The following is an 18,893-nucleotide window of genomic DNA, read 5'->3' as shown; positions in this document are numbered from 1 at the left end:
AACAGGCCAATCTCCACGATCTTTGGAAGACAATTCCAGAAGAAGAGGGAACCAAATTGTGCCATGGCCAATAAGGAACAATCAGATTCATGGTAGCCTGGTCTTTTCTGAGTTTCAGCAAAGTCTTCCCTATGAGAGATATGGGAGAATACGCATATAGAAGACCCTGTCCACAATGTAGAAGAAAGGCATCTGACACTAGTCTGACGTGGGATCCTAGCCTGGAGCAGAACTGAGGGACCTTGTTGTTGAGATGAGTGGCAAAAAGATCCACAGAAGAGATGCTCCACTCTCGAAAGATCTCCCATGCTACGCCCATGTTGAGAGACCACTCGTGTGGTTGCAATACCCTGCTCAGTCTTTCTGCCAGGCAGTTATTCTTGCCTGGAAAGTAAGTGGCATGGAGGTTCATCCTGTGAAGAAGAGATCATTGCCACATGACCACTGCTTCCTGACACAAGGGGTAGGATCCTGTACCCCCCTGCTTGTTGACATAGAATATTGCAACCTGGTTGTCTGTCTGAATTTGCTTGTTTGTCTGAACTTGAACAATATGGTTCTGAATCTCCAAAAGCCCTTAGAGCATTCCAAATGGCCCGGAGCTGAAGGAGATTGATGTGAAATTGAACCTCCCTGGCAGACCACAGACCTTGAGTGTGAAGCCCATCTATGCTCCCCAGCCCAGGTTGGAAGAATCCGTTGTCAACACCTTTTGAGGCGGTGGAATTTCAAATGGGAGTCCCAGAGTCAAGTTGGGTCGGACTGTCCACCAGAGAAGGGAATGAGCCAGCTCCGGTGGAATTTGGACAACATCCGTTAGGTTCCCCGTTGCCTGAAACAACTGAGAAACTAAGGTCCACTGGGATGCCCTCAAATGAAGCAGGGCCACGGATGTAACATGCACTGTGGAAGCATTGTGGCTCGTTAATCTCAACATTTGCTGAGCTGAAACCTGCTGGCTGCTGCAGACCAGCAAGGTGTCACCAAAGTATCCACTCTTGTTTGAGGAAGGAAGGCCCAATGTTTGTGCTGTATCTAGCAGGGCTCCTATGTACTCCAACTGGTGAACTGTCTGAAGATGGGATGTGGGATAATTTACGACAAACCCCAATACCTCCAACACCTGAATAGTCATCCGCGTTGATTTGCTCCATCCTAAGATGTGTTCTGGGGTGCCGAGGCATGAGACCAATTACTCTTGGCTCACTTGGGAGCGGATTTGACTACCTTGAAAGTGGTAAGGCAGCTGGGCTCTCTCGAATCTGGGAGCCTTCTGGATACAATAATGCATATCCACCTTCTTAGGTGTGATCGTTGGAACCGAGAGGAGAAATTCCCAGTTCTTCATCAGTTCATCTTTAAGGATAGGGTGCAATGGCTTATAGCCCAGAAAGATAACATCTCTGCTTTAGGCTCCTCCTCTGTCTCCAACTTAAATGGGATAGCTGCATCCATCTCCCCGGACAAACCAGAGCACCTCTGGAGATTTTCATTTCTCTTGAGTTGGTGAAGAATCAAATGGGATACCATATGATGCCTCCGAGAAGTAATGTGGATCTTCATTTGATTCTCATGAGCGGTCCCCACTCTGACTGTTCCTCATCTGGAGAATCAGGAGACTGAGTCTGTACCAGCCTCGACCAAGTGGAACGGTGTCCATGCTTCAAAGAGCAAAGTGCAGTCCATCCCTCAGACTCTGGGGAAGCTTCCTCCCCTGATTTAAGTGAGGGGGGGTACTACAAACTCAGGCCTTAGCTCTGACAACCTGCGAGGTGCCAGCATCGATGATCTGGGCAGCGGCATCAATGGAGCCTTGGAGAGGGTCTGGGGGTGTTCTGCTGAGGATGCAAGAACCCTCATGCCAGAGCGGGAGCTCCCTGCAGCACTCGATGAGGGTGGGCATCAGCAAAGGCATGGGAGTCAGAACAGAGGTAGCCTATGAAGTCACTGGTGCCAAACTGGTGGCAGGGACCTGGACGCTCGATGACTGGCACACCAGTCCCACTTCTACAAAGGGGGAGTGCTCCTCTCGATGCTGGCACTTCTCAGGTATAGAAGAGTCTGACGCCTTGGTGCTCCCAGCACCATGCATCAAGAAGGACCAATGCTTATGCTTCTTGGGCTCTCCCTGATGCATAGGGCCTCGATCCCCCCAGTGCCAATGCCACCGAACCTGAGTGTCGCCTTGGTGTTGGATCCGATGCTGACCAGTCCCAGGGCTTGCTAACAGTGCCTGGTGTCAAGGCAGGTGGAGCCCACTCAATGCCAGTGGACTCTCAGTGAATGCCAATGTCAAAGCAGCCATGCAGGTTGATGCCGCAGCTCTTTGAAGAGCCAAAAAGATGCTCCATCTGAGCCAGTTGCACTTTCTGTATTCTCACCTGCATATGCAAACAGAGATCACAAACAGAGGGGTCATGAGCTGGCCCAAGGAACCCAAAGCACCAATCGTGCCGGTCTGTAACAGAAATCATGCGTTGACACTTTAGCGCACCGCTTGAAGCCACTGAGGGTCTTCCGGGACATCGAAAAAAGAATCTCAGCTAAATTAACTCCTCAATCTTGAACTTATTTAAAAAAAAAAAAAAAAAAAGAGGATCGTGTTCAAATTGAGGTAGGGGCTGCGGTCTAATCGTGCAGTCACTCACAGGAAACCAAAAATTGCTGAAAAATATTAAATAAAAGGAAAGGAAAACTTTAAACCAAAAGTAAAAAATGGACCAAAAAAAACACAAAAATTACCCGAATGGGAAGGCACTCATGAAAATGAAAGCACAGCATAAGCATGCGTCCTCTCAGCTCCGCGGAAAAATGAAGACTGAAGACCCAGGTGTGCACATCGGGTGGGAAGGCATCAGTGCATGCACGGTGGGATGCTGCTAGAAAATTCTACATTTTAAGCTAGTCAGTGGTTCCGTTGGGATGACATCACCCATCTGTGAGAATAGGAAGGCCTGTTGTCCTCAGAGAAACATACTGTTTGAATTTCTCAGTAAGAATCCTTTTTTCCTGCCACAGAAAGATGTAGCCCATTAATACAAAACAGCCTTTTGGTTTTTTTTTCACATACTTCTCTATCCTTCTATATATCTAAAACCCTCTTTTTGGCACCAGGTTTTGAGCCACCTATAGAAGTCCTTCATATTACATACTGGTTCCTTACCCTTTCCATAGGCAGGCAGTATTTCAGAAAAAGCTACAGTCCTTACCCAAGGATTTCATCCCAAGTGGATTACATCAACATTGAATCTTTTTGCTCTTTTCCAATCTCACTCAGTATTTGGTCTGTATTCTTTCCAGCCAAGAAACCTGAAAGGCATATTACTTTGTTGGGCCCATGGAGTGTGTTCCCAATTTAATGCCTTGGACAATGGAATCCCCTTGCAGCAACTGCTCTTTATCTTCAAGATTTTGGAAGAGTCACCTTTGTGTTGCTCACCTCCATCCTTAGCAAATTGGCTTCCATATAGGACATAGCACAGAGTCTACCCCCATGGCCATTACTAATAAGATTAAACTTATTCTAGGTGACAGCAGGGCTGTCATTGCCATTTTGTTATATCTTTCTTCTGCTGTTGACCTTGTTGATTATGACCTTCTGCTAAACTATCTCCAATCACTTGGTATCTCAAAGATTGTTTAGGAGTAGTCATATCCATTTTTGACATGCCATGTGTCTAGTGTGTTCTCACCTGCCAGTTCTTTGACATAATTTCCTCTTCCATGTGGAATATCTTGTTAGAAACACAGAAAAATGAAGGCAAATATCCAGTTTGCCCATCAATACCATCTATTATCTCGTCCTCTCCCTTGAGACCACCTCTTTTCAACGTCATTCTTGATCCTCTCATCACTTTGCCTGGATGCCATCCAGCTTGTTTCTTCAACTAGCATCTGGTCTCCAGATTCAGGACTTCTTAAACATCTGTTTGTATGGCACAAATTGCTTTATACTGTTTGGATGGCAGTGTAAAGCAGTTTGGGGTTTCTAGGTGTTTATTTGGTCTTCTATTTCCACCAGGATTCCTGGATATCTTATTTTCCTCTGCAATTCAGATTGTTTTCTTAGTTTTCTCATTAAATCAACTCATTCGTTCAAGACACAGATTTCTGCTGTGCCCAGATCATCTTTCTGTATTCTCAAAACATTTCTAGGACACCCAGGAACATCAAATTATCACTGCATGCACTGGTTACTAATCGGTTTTATGCTGAAACTCTGTGCTCTGGTCTGCCTATTTTGTCTCAAACATTCAGCTCATCCAGAACGCTAAAGTCAAACTGCTCTGCTGAACCTCTAATTCTGATCATGTGTTTCCTCTTCTAGCCTCAGCTTCCATTTACCTTTTGATTTAAATTCAAAGTATATTTAACATTTTTTATTTTTTTTTTAGCCTTTCAGGGATTTCACACTGATCAGCCCAACTATCTTGCAGACTGGCTTGGTTCATATACTCCTCTCTCATGTGGTCACTGGGCTACCTTACCTTTCTGGAAACAGATGCTGTCGCCGGAAACATTTATAGCTAAATGTATTGGATTAAAAAACCTAGCTGTTTGAGCATTCTTCAGTGACTGAATGCTTTGTTCCATTAAGTTGGAAGGAGAACGGAGTTTGTTACTTATAGAATTGTAAACTGCTTTGATAAACTCGTATCTTGACAAGTGATATAATAAATTTATAAACTAAAGTAAATATGCTACGAGACACTAACTTTGCAGGCAATTTGTATTTTCCTGTCAGAGGCATGCATGACCTTACTGGAACTAAACAGTTCTAAACAAGATGATTGGGTCGGGATCCCAAACTGAGTAGGCTCTCCCATAGGAGCTACATTATACTGCACGTCAGGGGTGGGGGGAGAAGGGATGTCACACACATTTTATTTGGCTACAATCATGGTGACATGGCCACAAAAAGATAGATAAGCACAACACATTATTAATGATGATTCCAGAATGTAAAAGGCTTGGAAAAGAAAACTTTCACAATACATGTTTTTAAAGACTGAATACTTCATGCAAATTTATATGCATTACCTTTCCTAAAAGCGTTACATTGTTTCTACCAGATGTTATGACTGGTGAAATAATCCTGCAAAAAAAAAAAAAAAAACATAAAAATAAATATTATAGCTACAGAAACTCTTGACGGCCACTTGAAACATACAAATCTTGATAATTTCTTTAAGTGATTGTCTGCCCCGTATCTGTCCGTTATGATTTCCCTCAGTTCATCCCGGTCATCAAAAGGCAATGATACTCTAGGGAGGTTTTGTGACAAGTAGAGCAGTCTCAGCCCCAACTGTGTATCAACCTCCCAATAATTAATGTGGTACATACAACATTTTTCAGTTCTATATAAAGCATCATGAAAATTGTACATACCTGTTCAAACTTTCTTTCCTTGAATCCTGCCAGACTACTCCATACATGTGGATTATGCTTCCCTGCCAGCAGATCAAGACAGAGAGCCAATTGTTTTCGCAATGCATTCTGCCCTGGTATAAGAGGTGTGAAAGTGGCAAATCCAGCAGGGGTCAAACATTTAAAGTGCATCAATATCCCAGCACAAAATCTTTTTAAGTAGTTATACCAAGCTTTACCCAACATGCACAGTTGAAATGCTTAATTATAAACTTAATTGACATTCTCTGTGATTAATACTATCTTCAGAAACCTCAGTGGTGACTCGTTTCACATGTGGGATCAGTAACCCCGTGATTCACCTTAATCTTCATCTTCACAATTCGTTTAAAGTTTTCCCTTCCTATTATTAAGTAAAAGACTTTAAAATATTTTTCATAATAAAATTAAATATTAAAGTAAAACCTATGAAAATTAAGGTGAATCACGAGGTTACTTATCCCACATGTGAAACGAGTCACCACTGAGGTTTCTGGAGATAATATTAATCATGGAGTATGTGATTTAAGTTTATACTTAAGCATTGCAACTGTGCATGTTGGGTAAAGCTTGGTAGAATTACTTTAAAAAAAAAAAAAAAATTTGCACTGGGATATTGATGCACCGGTATAAGAGGTATGGCAGCTGAGCAATCCAGCCTGTAAACCACTGTCAAAGCTAAACAAATGAATACTTAAATTGCAACAATCCTTCAACTAGTTGGTCAGAAGTTAATCCAAATTTCCTTACCTGATCATCTCCCTTGTCTATTACTGGGTCAAAATAAGAACAAGAGAACGAGAAAGGGTAGTATCTAGGAATTAAAATCAGACTCTTTCCTCGTGGACCTAACAACAACCAAGTCCTCCATGTATCCTTATAATCATCACTTGATATTTCAAACACAGGACTACATGGATCCTAGCAGCTATGGCCTTATTAAGCTGATTGTGGAATGGTATGGCAGGATTCAAAGAAACAAAACTTTTAGCATCTGTGCATAAATTTCACTTTCCTTAATATCCTACCAGACCAGTCCACTTGGGTGAGAATTATTCAAGCCATTCTAAACAGGATAGAAGCCGCCAAAGTTACTCTGAGGACCCCTGCCTTAAACGCAGGACCTCTCTTAGCTTGTATAGCCAAACAGTAGTGCTTAGAAAATATTATGTAGAGAGATCTTGCCCGCACTCTCTTGAGTTAGGAAGACTTTGGCCTACTATGTATTGAAGAGAACTCCTAAGTACTCTAAGGCCTGTATTGCAATTAAGTGACTCTTCCTATAGTTCACTACCCAGCTAAGTCTTTCTAACAGCTTAATGGCTCTCATCATTGTGAACCATAAATCCCCTTCCGAGTTCACTCAAATAAGCCAATCTAGATAATCTGATGCTCTCTTTGCTGTGGAAGACTGCTTCAACCACCAATTCCTTTGAGAAAGGTCAAGGGTGCCATGGTCAACCCAAAAGGAAAGGGACCTGAACTGGTAATAATGCCTCAGAATACAAGAACACAGGAATCTTCTTTGTGGTTCCCCGATTGCTATGCGGAAACAAGCCTTCAACTAGACCACAGAAGTGAAACTCATCTAGTCTTAATGACCAGAAGATCCACATGTGAAAATGGGAGACCCATAGGAAGATATTTATCCCCTTGAAGTCAAGGATGGAGCAAAAGGAGCCTTTTGTTTTGTTTTAGTACCACAAAGTTGATGGAATAGCGACCTGCACCTCATTAGGTCAGAGGAATGTGCTTAACTGCCCCCCCCCCCCCCCCCCCAATAAGCAAACACTGCAATATGTCCTGGACTGCCAACTTGTTTAACAAGGAAAAGCAGGAAAACACCATAAAGGAATCTGAAATCAATTCTGCAAACTCGTGTGTAACCCTATCTACGCAGACGACCTCCAGAACTCCCTGGTCTGACATGAAAAGGGACTACTGCCAGTGGAACAAGCAGAGCAGAGAGTCAAATTGAACTTCCACAGAGCAAGCTTACATACCCTCACTGAGGTCCTTTTGGAATTGGTCCCACTTCTTTTCTGTCTCCACTTTTGTGAAGTGGGAAACTATAGGCCAGTAAGCCTTATTTCTGTGGTCGGAAAGGTAATGGAGGTGCTGGTCAAACGAGAATAGTGAGTTTCCTAGAATCCAACAGGTTACAAGATCCGAAGCAACATGGTTTCACCAAAGAACAATTGTCACAAATGAATCTAATTGACTTGTTGAGGTGACCAGAGAATTGGACAGTGGACATGCACTGGATATATTCTACTTGATTTCAGTAAGGCCTTTGACACAGTCCCTCATAGGAGGCTCAAAAATACACTCAGCGAGCTAAAGATAGAATATAAAGTGGTGAACTGGATTGGGAACTGGTTGACTGACAGATGGCAGAGTGTGGTGGTAAATGGAATCTACTCAGAGGATAGAAGTGTAAGTAGTGGATGCCTCAGGGATTAGTACTGGGCTGATTCTATTCAGCATATTTGTGAGCAACACTGTTGAAGGATTAGATGGGAAAGTTTGCCTTTTTGCGAATGACACCAAGATTTCCAATAAAGTGAACTCCCCAGAAGGCGTGGACGACATGAGAAGGGATCCACAAAAAATCAGAAACATGGTTGAACGTTTGGCAGTTAAAACTGAATGCAAAAATGTACAAAGTGATGCAGTTGGGATATAGAAATCCAAAAGAGCAGTATGTGCTAGGGGGTGAGAGACTGACACGCACGGATCAGGAGAAAGACCTTGGGGTGATGGATTCTGAGGATCTCAAGGTGGCAAAACAATGTGACAAGGCGGTGGCTAATGCCCAAAGAATGCCAATCTGTACAGAGAGAGGTGTAACCAGCAGAAGAAAGGAGTTGTTGATGACTGTGTACAAGTCGCTGGAGAAGACTCACTTGGAATACTGTGTCCAGTTTTGGATGCCGTATCTCTTCAAGGACATAAAAAGACTTGAGGCAGTTCAGAGGAAGGCGACAAAAATGCTACAGGGTTTGTGCTATAAGATATATGAGAAGAGACTGGAGGACTTGGATTTGTATACGCTAGCGAAAAGGACAGAAAGAGGTGATATGATACAGATGTTTAAATATTTGAAAGGTAATAATATTCAAAAAAAGCCTCCAAGAGATGTAGGGGTGGTAGAATTAGAGGACGTGAATGGGGGTTGCAGGGAGATAGACTTAGGAGTAACATCAGGAAATACTTTTTCACAGAGTAGACGCCTGGAACGCCCTTCTAGGAGAGATTGTAGAATCAAAAATGGTGAGCAAATTCAAAAATGCATGAGATAGATAGGATAGACACACAACATGGGCAAGAGTAGTGGGAACTGAAGCTGATGCCAGACAGACTTCTAGAGTCTGTGTCCCACAAATGGCAAAAGACTGAAAGAAGACTCAGCAACTTCAGCGATGGGGGAACCGAGGTCAATGCTGGTCTGTGTCTCACAAATGGCAAAAGACAGGTGAAGTTTTGGCAACTCCAGTGTTGTAGATCACTTTATTGTCATAAGCTGCAAGTGGGAGTGCTGTACAGCTCAGGGTGGAGGGGAAGACATCTTGACTGTGATAAGCTGAATACAGTCAACAATATTTGGAGTCTTGGTTGTAACCACATATTATCCCCATCATGTTTGGTTGCCTAAATGGTTGGCATTGTGGAAACCTGACCACCAGCATTTAAGCATGAGTGACTGGGGCCCACAGAGTGGTGGGCACAGCTCTGTTCACCTTGTTGGGCATTGCCATGTGGCTTAGTAAACAGTGGGGTTAATTATTTTTAATCATATATGGTTATAAATTTAACTAACACATAAATATATGCACACTACCTTTATTTTAAACTTTAACAAATTGAATTATGTCAGAAAAAAAACATTAAATTCTGTGCATCTTTTTTTCTTTGGCAATTGTATACCTTCCTCCATTAGATGTTGGTGGCATTACTTCTGTGGTGTTTCTTAATAATCCATCTTCATCTCTTCTCAATTTCTTGGCTTGGGAATCCTTCTTGAATGAGTCTGAACAAAAAGAAAGTTGAGTTATGCCATTTTCTCTTTCTAAATATACTTAATAGCCTTTAAAGGCTTTTAAAAGAAGTTTGTTGTAGAAGCAAATCTCACGATTTCTTTTTCAAATATACTCTTAAGCCTTTGAGGGAGACTTTAGACCATTTGATAATCAAGGGGTAAAAGGGACACTCAAAGCAGACAAAGCCACAGTGCCACGATTTACAACCTGTAAATTGTAACACACTAGTATGTCAATATGAATGGGGGCGGGAGGAACCATAAGTAATTTATTAATTTCCTTAACAACCACATGTGCACGCAAGATGCAGGGTGCACAAAGAAGGTATTAAGGGTCCCATCACCATTCACTATGTCTGCTCCCACCGCCACAGCAATCAATACTGCTAGCAGCTTGACCTTGAAATAGTGATGGCCTGCTGTTCACTCCCCACCTCAGCAATCATGAATGCATCTTATACTGCCACCACAATCCCTTGCTGTGCCAGCCCAGGTGAGAAATGCCGCATCCTGCTCCCTCCCAGGGCCATGATCACTGCTGGCAGCCAAGCCCATAAATGTTGGGTCCTCCCTCCCACCCTTTGTGGCATGTGGCTGTAATCACTGCTATTGCTGTCAACAAAGGAAGAGGAGGAAGTGGCCTGGGCAATATCACCCCCCCCCCCCCCCAGTTCATCTATTAGGCGGTATATTCTGTTCCATATTTGCAATGATGCCTTTTCAAAAAATATATCAGAGTATGAATGCTGTTATAGAAACATGAAAATTAAAAAAGAAAAACTGTAGGAAAATTCTGTAAGTGGGTGCCCTCCATTTAGGCGCCTTGATGCTATGCAGTGAGAGTCTATTCTGGGCAACCAGATTCCGTTACAGAATACTAGCATAACCTGGTATCAATGAACTTTACATTTATTTGCCCAATGTTATACATGCCTAACTGCAGACATGTAAATACAGCAATACAGTATTCTGTAAGTTATGCATGTGAGAGCCCCATCTTTGCTCTACCCATGTGTGTGAACCCCCTGTTGCATTTATGCATTATGCCACTTATATGTACCATTACAGAATAGTACTTAGGTACCCTAATTACATTTTCACAGGCTGTGTACACTTACATCCACAAGAGCTAGTATTCCATCCATTAACATGCGAAAGGACCGCATAAATGCGGGTGTCAGTTATAGAACTGCCTTTCATGTGGCCTATTCACACTAACTGCTCTTCTGTACAATCTCTTCCTCTACCTCAGAGATCCTATATTTTAATCTTAAAAAATAAAGAATTGTGGTTGATACATTTCACTTGGATACGTGGAAATAAGGCTCAACAAACAAGTTCTAGGTGATACATAAAGTTACTGCAATAAAAGAGAATCTAACTTTGGGGGGGGGGGGGGGGGGGGGGGGGGAGACAGGCTGCAAAACTGGTGCTTATCTTCGGGTTCCCTAAAGCTCCAGAGAGAATAGAAGAGATGGTATGAATAGTCCAACACATCTTTGTTTTATGTGTCCCAGAGAGTAAGTCTACAGGTTATATTGATAAGAGTTCAAAGGAGCCTAGGGAAGAGCTGGAACAAGCCTGATGCTATCATACCCATTATAGCCCGCTTCCACTATTTTGAGGATAAACAAGCACTTCTGCAAAGCATTCAAGATAAATCTATTGTTGTGGTCCAGAAACATGATCTTCAGATACACTTACTACTACTACTACTAACTAACATTTCTAAAGCGCTACTAGGGTTACGCACTTAGATCTCTATCTATATTCCTTGGAGAAAAGACAGAGCTTTAAACCACTAAGCCAGTTACTCCACAACAACGGAGTGAGAAATTGATGGGATTTCCCTTTTGCGCTAACATTTAAATTGAACAGTATGAATTATCAGACCACAGAACTAGAAAGTCTACGACTTACTAGATGAGCTAACATATCATATCATCTGATGAAGGGCAGCGCCTCAACATCAGTTCCAGAACTCAGAATGGAAGGCATCTACCCCAAAAGAGAGGAAGGTTTGGGAAGCAGAAGACAACTACCAACACCCCTGCCAAGTGCTGCTGAAAGAAAAGGATACCGCCATACCACCATAACCAGAACTGGGATAGAGATATCTATGAAGCAATTTGGTGTGGCTAACGCTTGAATCTTGTACAGCCCAACTATCAGATGAAGACTGCAGCTGGAAAAGGACTGGATGCCTATGCTTCTAGCTTTATCTTTAGATCATTCTTTAATGTCTCTCCCGCTCTCTCACTTATATACCCCATTCAAGTTAGGTCACCTTCTACTCTTCAAATTCTGTCTTCTCTTTAGAGAAGGGCACCTATATATCCTGGATGGGATTTAGAAGTTGTTTGAGAGGAAAGACAGCCTGGGGTTTATCACCTGTGCCCCTCAGCAGATATGGTTTCAAACACATTTTCACTGGGTGGGACTGATGAGGTTTTCCCATTTGTTTTGGTTGGGGATTGTGTTGGGGGAGGGGGAGTAAGGGGTTTAAATATTTTGGGAACAGGGGTGATGCAGGCTGGGAAACAAGTTATAGAATATAAGGTTGGAGGAGCAAGGACTTTGATGGTTTTGAACAACTAAGGTTAAAATTCAGTGAAAATGGTTAGGCTCTTAACTTGGAATTTTAAGGGACTGCGTAGCCTATTATATGTAAGAGGGTACTAACAGTTCAGGAGGGAAAATGCAGATCTGATGTTTCTCCTGGAGACTCATTTGCTAACAGAAAAGCCCTTGAAATTAAAATGGAAAAAGAGATAAACCAAATGTTTTTCGGCCCACGGATCCTGAAAACAGTGAGTTTGCCCTAAGCAGATTGCAGATTTGCAAGATCACTGTATTATTATAAATGGTCTTCTGAAAAATGTCACCTTAACCATGATTGCACATCAAATGCAAAGATGGAGACTTTTTTCAGGCCTTCTTCGACAAGTTAAATGTAAAAGAGCCCTACTTTACTTAGTGGGGGGATTTTTAACTGCACTTACTTTCTTCTTCCCTACTTGGTTCTCTCCGCTATTCTTTTAATCAAATTTTGTAAGCCATCTAGCAACACTATATGTGCAATTGGCAGTATATCAAGCACTTTTTATAAATAAATAATAAATATTTTGCTACCCTAAGTTAACTCCGACAACAAACTACTCAACAAAGCTGCTACCCATGTTGCTGCACTCCTGATACGCTTTCCATCCAGGCAAAAGAGACTGTACTTGTATCTCTGCCATCCATCAGAGCTATTCTAGGATTGATTTCTGGTTTTCTCTGAAAGCATGAGGGCAGGTGTTAAAGCATGCACTATTAGTGACATACTAATCTTGGATCATGTGAAAGTGATCTTGGAGATCTTTGCCATTGACCCAGAGGTCAACCAAGTTGGTCTATGAATAAGAATTTCCTTTTCTGAGATAAACTGTTGAAGATGTGGGAGAAATTTTTTATATTTTAATGGGACCTCACAAACAGGGCATCATCTGTTAGGTGAAATTGCAAATTGCAAAAGCAATGATAAAGAGGCATATCATATTTTGGCTTATGAAACAAAAAGGCCTACAGTGAGATGGCATATGTAAAATCAGCACAGCTGAAGAGTTCCATGAAGAAATGAGGGATGCACAAGTATAAAAACAGTTAATGTAAGTGTGGGGGGAAACTCAATACAGTAAGCATCAGAAGTGTGGTGAAAGCCATACAATACACAAAAAGGCATTTTTATAAGCATTCAAATAAGACCAGTAAGCGTCTATTAGGGAAAATGAACAGGGTTAACATTAAAGGAGTAATTTACTTGAGTTGCTGGTGAGCAAGTATGAACTCTCCTACCAGAAAATGGAGACAGAGAACAACTAGGTTTGTGACATCACCCTATACAGTCCTATTCTTTGATTGGGTGACAGGAGAATTAAATCAAGGACGTGCTATGGACGTCATCTACTTAGATTTCAGCAAGGCTTTTGACACGGTTCCCCACAGGAGGCTCTTAAATAAACTAGACAGCCTGAAGATAGGACCCGAAGTGGTGAACTGGATTAGGAACTGGTTGACGGACAGACGCCAGAGGGTGGTGGTAAATGGAGTTTGCTCGGAGGAGGGAAAGGTGAGTAGTGGAGTGCCTCAGGGATCGGTGCTGGGGCCGATTCTGTTCAATATATTTGTGAGTGACATAGCCGAAGGGTTAGAAAGTAAAGTTTGCCTTTTTGCGGATGACACCAAGATTTCCAACAGAGTGGACACCCCGGAGGGAGTGGAAAACATGAAAAAAGATCTGAAGAAGCTAGAAGAATGGTCTAACGTTTGGCAATTAAAATTCAATGCGAAGAAATGCAAAGTGATGCACTTAGGGAGTAGAAATCCAAGGGAGACGTATGTGTTAGGCGGGGAGAGTCTGATAGGCACGGACGGGGAGAGGGATCTTGGGGTGATAGTATCTGAGGACCTGAAGGCGACGAAACAGTGCGACAAGGCGGTGGCCGTAGCTAGAAGATTGCTAGGCTGTATAGAGAGAGGAGTGACCAGCAGAAGAAAGGAGGTTTTAATGCCCCTGTATAAGACGTTGGTGAGGCCCCACCTGGAGTATTGTGTTCAGTTTTGGAGGCCATATCTTGCGAAGGATGTTAAAAAAATGGAAGCGGTGCAAAGAAAAGCTACGAGGATGGTATGGGATTTACCTTCCAAGACGTATGAAGAGAGGCTTGCTGACCTGAACATGTACACCCTGGAGGAAAGGAGGAACAGGGGTGATATGATACAGACGTTCAAATATTTGAAAGGTATTAATCCGCAAACGAATCTTTTCCGGAGATGGGAAGGCGGTAGAACGAGAGGACATGAAATGAGATTGAAGAGGGGCAGACTCAGGAAAGATGTCAGGAAGTATTTTTTCACGGAGAGGGTGGTGGACGCTTGGAATGCCCTCCCGCGGGAGGTGGTGGAGATGAAAACGGTAACGGAGTTCAAACATGCGTGGGATATGCATAGAGGAATCCTGTGCAGAAGGAATGGATTCTCAGAAGCTTAGCTGAAATTGGGTGGCGGAGCAGGTGGGGGGAAGAGGGGGTGGTGGTTGGGAAGCAAGGATAGGGGAGGGCAGACTTATACGGTCTGTACCAGAGCCGGTGATGGGAGGCGGGACTGGTGGTTGGGAGGCGGGAAATACTGCTGGGCAGACTTATATGGTCTGTGCCCTGAAAAGGACAGGTATAAATTCAATTCAAGGTAAGGTATACACATATGAGTTTGTCTTGGGCAGACTGGATGGACCATGCAGGTCTTTTTCTGCCGTCATCTACTATGTTACTATGTTCCTATTCAGCCCTGAAGCAGCCAGTATTTCTATTAAAAAAGCAAGAAAGTATCCCCAACAAATCCAAGGGAAGAAAACAACTTTGATATAACCAGAAACTATCGTTTTTTAAACTCTGGATCCACTACCTACTTACTGTGCAAATCTGGGAGAATTCCATACAAACCTGTGCAGCTCTTCAAATACTTGTAAGAAAATATAGGCAGGTTCAGACCTGGTCCGACTGTGGGGACCAGCTGATTAAGAGTCTCCTGAAGCTGCCTCATGTGGGCTCTTGCCCACAGCACCACCTCGATCACAAGCCTCCATCAACCCCCAAATCTGCAGAATCTTTCAAATGTTAATCTGAATTGTCTAACCAGATTGCGGATCTGAATCTGCAGCTTCTGAATTCTCACTTGAGGAAAGAACACAATGCCACTGTGCATATCGAACCGAATTCCTAGATACTTCAAATTCTTAGCCGGTACTTGTTTGCTCCAGGAAAGATTGACTATCCAACCTAGATGCTGTTATCAAAATCACCAACCGTTCAGTGGCCCTTCTGCTTTCCATGAATGACTTCCTCTGAAGAAACCAAATTGTCCAGGTTGGAGCCATCAAGGGGGAGCGGAAGAGGGAGATGTATATAAGCTGGACTATCGGGGGGCTATACCCAGGGGTGAACTACAGACATGTGCTGTGCCAGGAGGGGTGGCATGAAAGGAGGGAGACAGAGACCGGATCTGGATTGGAACAGAGGAAGAGACGCTCTACCCACAGATGGAGAGGAGTTATGCCAGACCATGAGGGGGGCAGGGGATAGAAAGGGAGAAATGTGGGGTATGGGAGGAAGGGGACTGACAGGGCACAGACAAGAGATGTCAGGCATGGAGTAGAGACAGGGACATAAAGCAATGCTAGAAAAAGGGTGGATAGAGACTAAGAGAGCAGATGCTGAACAAGGACACAGAGAAGAGATGCTGGACAGGACAGATATAGATGCAGAGAAAAGATGGATGACAGACATGGAGAGAGAAGAAATGTCAAATGGACAGGAGATCCAGGAAAAGCAGAAGAAAAATGAACCAAATCAAATGGAAAAATAAAATGCTCAGACTACAAAGGTAGAAAAAAATGTACTTTGAAATTATCAGTTGAAACATGTTAGCTTTGGGAAATATGTGTCTCTGATATCTTGCATTTCCATTTCTCTTTCTCTAGTATTGCTGAATATGTAGAATCCGACTCCTTGAGTTTTCCAGTTCAGATTTTTGCCTTCATATATCTTACTAGTCTGTGATTCCTTTTGATGGTCTGTCTGTTTTGCATGTGTGAGAAGGTAAAATTATGTCTTACCTGATAATTTTCTTTCCTTTAATGCAGAAGATGAATCCAGGAACCAGTGGGTTAAGTTCGCCTACCAGCAGGTGGAGATAAACAAACTAAAGGCAGTGATGTGAGAATGCCAGCTCCTTCCTCAGTTAGTATGTCATTCGTAAGCATTTGCCAAGGCCAAAAATATGAAATCAATAACAACCAGAAACCATCCTCACTATGAAAAATAGAGAACCAAATAAGAACTTCGAAATAACTGCAACTTGATCCAGAAATCTAAATCCTTTCCGTGTTCCCATATCTGTCTGAATTCTGCAAAAGAGAACCCGGAAGGAAAAAACAGCCACACTGCGTGGAAAATGAAAAAAACCCCGTCGGCTGAACTAGGGAGGGATCCTGGATTCATCTGCTGCGTTAAAGAAAAGAAAATTATCAGGTAAGACATAATTTTACCTTCCTTGTCACTTGCAGCAGATGAATCCAGGAACTAGTGGGATGTACCAAAGCATTCCTTAAGTAGGGTGGGAAGCTGACGCTCCCCGCACCAACACTCCCGCCCCAAAACTCGCATCCTCTCGAGCAGACACGTCTAGCCTGTAATGCTTCACACAAGTATGACGGGAACGCCCAAGTAGCCACCCGACAAATCTCTTCCAGAGACAAGGCCTCCGCTCAAGTAGAATGCGCCTTCAGGGACACTGGAAAACGCCCACCCTTGTAGCATATACACCGCTCCAATGGCTTCCCTAATCCAGCGAGCAATGGAAGCCTTAGTAGCCGCCTCACCTCTTTTCGATCCCGACAAGAGCACAAAGAGATGATCCGAGCGTCGAAACTCGTTACAGATCTGCAAGTACCGAAACAAGGCTCTCCGCACGTCCAGGAAACGTAGCGAGGCAAACTCCCCCAGATAATCCTCTCTTCAAAAAGACAGAAGATAAACCGCCTGATTGACATGGAAAGCCGAAACCACTTTAGGTAGAAACAACGGCACCGTCCGGATCGAAACCCCTGCTTCAGAAAACTGCAAAAAAGTATCTCTGGAAGACAAAGCCTGAATTTCAGAAATCCTCCTAGCCGAAGCAATGGCCACCAAAAACACTGTCTTAAGTGTTAGATCCTTCTCAGAAACCTTATTCAACGGTTCAAACGGTGGGGCCTGGAGGGCTTGCAGTAGCATATTCAAATGCCACGCCAGGCACAGCTGCCGTAGAGCAGGCCGAAGCGCCCCGCATAGGAAACGGACCACATCAGAGTGAGCTGCTAAAGAGGAACCGCCCAGTTTGCCCCTAAAACAAGCTAGCGCAGCCACCTGCACTCGAAGGGAATTATATGCCAATCCCTTTTGAAGACCATCCTGAAGGAACTCCAGAATAACCGGAATGTCCACCCAAAAAGGCGATTCAGCATGCAAAGCACACCACGCCGAGAAAGCTTTCCACACTTGCGCGTACGCTGCTGAAGTAGACTGCTTCCGAGCCCCTAAAGAGTGGCAATAACTGGTCCTGAAAATCCTTTCTTCCTCTGCTGCCGCCTCTCAATAGCCAGGCCGTAAGACCAAAGCAGGAGGGATTTTCAATAGCCAGGCCATAAGACCAAAGCAGGAGGGATTTTCCATCTGAACTTGCCCTTGATGCAGCAGATTGGGAGTCACAGGAAGTCGCAATGGTGGCTCTGAGAGTGCTCGAACGAGATCCACATACCACAGCCGTTGGGGCCAGTCTGGGACCACTAGAACGACCGGCCCCCGATGCTGCCCTATGCGGCAAAGAACTCTCCCTATCAGAGGCCACGGAGGAAAAACATACAGTAGCTGTTGTTCCGGCCATGGCTGGAGAAGAGCGTCCAATCCTGCGGATCCTGGCTGCCGTTTGTGGCTGAAGAACTGGGGAACTTTGGCATTGCAAGTCATGGCCACGAGATCCATTACTGGTCTTCCCCAAAGTTGACAGATCAGCCGAAAAGTCGAGTCCGACAGTGTCCATTCTGCTGCGACCAAGAGTCCGGTTGAGAAAATCCACTTGAACATTGTCTTGACCCACAATGTGCACTGCCGACAGACTCTGAACATGCGCTTCCGCCCATACTAGAAGACGAGACGCTTCCACTGCCAAGGGAAGACTGCGAGTACCTCCCTGCCGATTGATGTAGGCCACTATCGTGGTGTTGTCCGAGAATACATGAACCGCCTGCCCCTGCAGAAGGTCCTAAAAACTCCGCAGCACATTCACGACTGCTCGCAACTCCAGACGATTTATCGGCCAAGTCGCTTCGACAGGGGTCCACGATCCCTGGGCTACTCGATGTAGACAATGGGCTCCCCAGCCCGCAAGGCTGGCATCCGTCATGACTACCACCCAATTGGGAGAAGCCAGAGAAATACCCTTCTGCAAACTGGCTGACCGGAGCCACCACGCGAGACTGTCCCTGGCCCGGCTCAACCAAGGAAGGCGTCGTTGATAATCCAGCGACGTCGGTGATCATCTGCTCAAAAGGAAATTCTGAAGAGGCCGCATGTGAGCCCTTGCCCATGGAATGACCTCCAAGGTCGCCGTCATGGAACCGAAGAGCTGAACATAGTCCCACACTCGGGGAGCACGACGACTCAATAAGTTCCATACCAGAGAAAGCAATTTGATCCTTCGCCCCTTGGGGAGAAACACCTTCCCCCGCTTCGTATCGAATTGCACTCCAAGATACTCCAGACTCTGAGTAGGAACCAGATGACTCTTGTCCATATTGACCACCCAACCTAAGGATTGCAACACCGCAATCACTCAGTCGGTGACCACTCGACTCTCCTTTGCTGTCGTC

At 44.0% G+C, this 18,893-nt stretch overlaps 1 protein-coding gene and 1 non-coding gene across 3 annotated transcripts in view; both read right to left on the bottom strand.

The window, feature by feature from the left end:
• Positions 1-18,893, bottom strand: part of HAUS6 (HAUS augmin like complex subunit 6) — a 120,769-nt gene that overhangs the window by 42,564 nt on the left and 59,312 nt on the right. For both annotated transcript variants that reach the window (XM_030194222.1, XM_030194221.1), the window contains exons 12-13: positions 9,334-9,436; positions 5,041-5,095 (exon numbers count right to left, since the gene is read on the bottom strand). In XM_030194222.1, the coding sequence (XP_030050082.1) occupies positions 5,041-5,095; positions 9,334-9,436 (158 nt within the window). The remainder of the gene's footprint in view (positions 1-5,040; positions 5,096-9,333; positions 9,437-18,893) is intronic.
• On the bottom strand, positions 5,194-5,323 carry LOC115463926. The gene has a single exon (XR_003941183.1).

This window comes from Microcaecilia unicolor, chromosome 2 (genome assembly GCF_901765095.1).
Source record: "Microcaecilia unicolor chromosome 2, aMicUni1.1, whole genome shotgun sequence".
NCBI lineage: Eukaryota > Metazoa > Chordata > Amphibia > Gymnophiona > Siphonopidae > Microcaecilia > Microcaecilia unicolor.
Note: the sequence above shows the minus strand (reverse complement) of the source record. Positions and strands in the feature narration are given on the sequence as shown.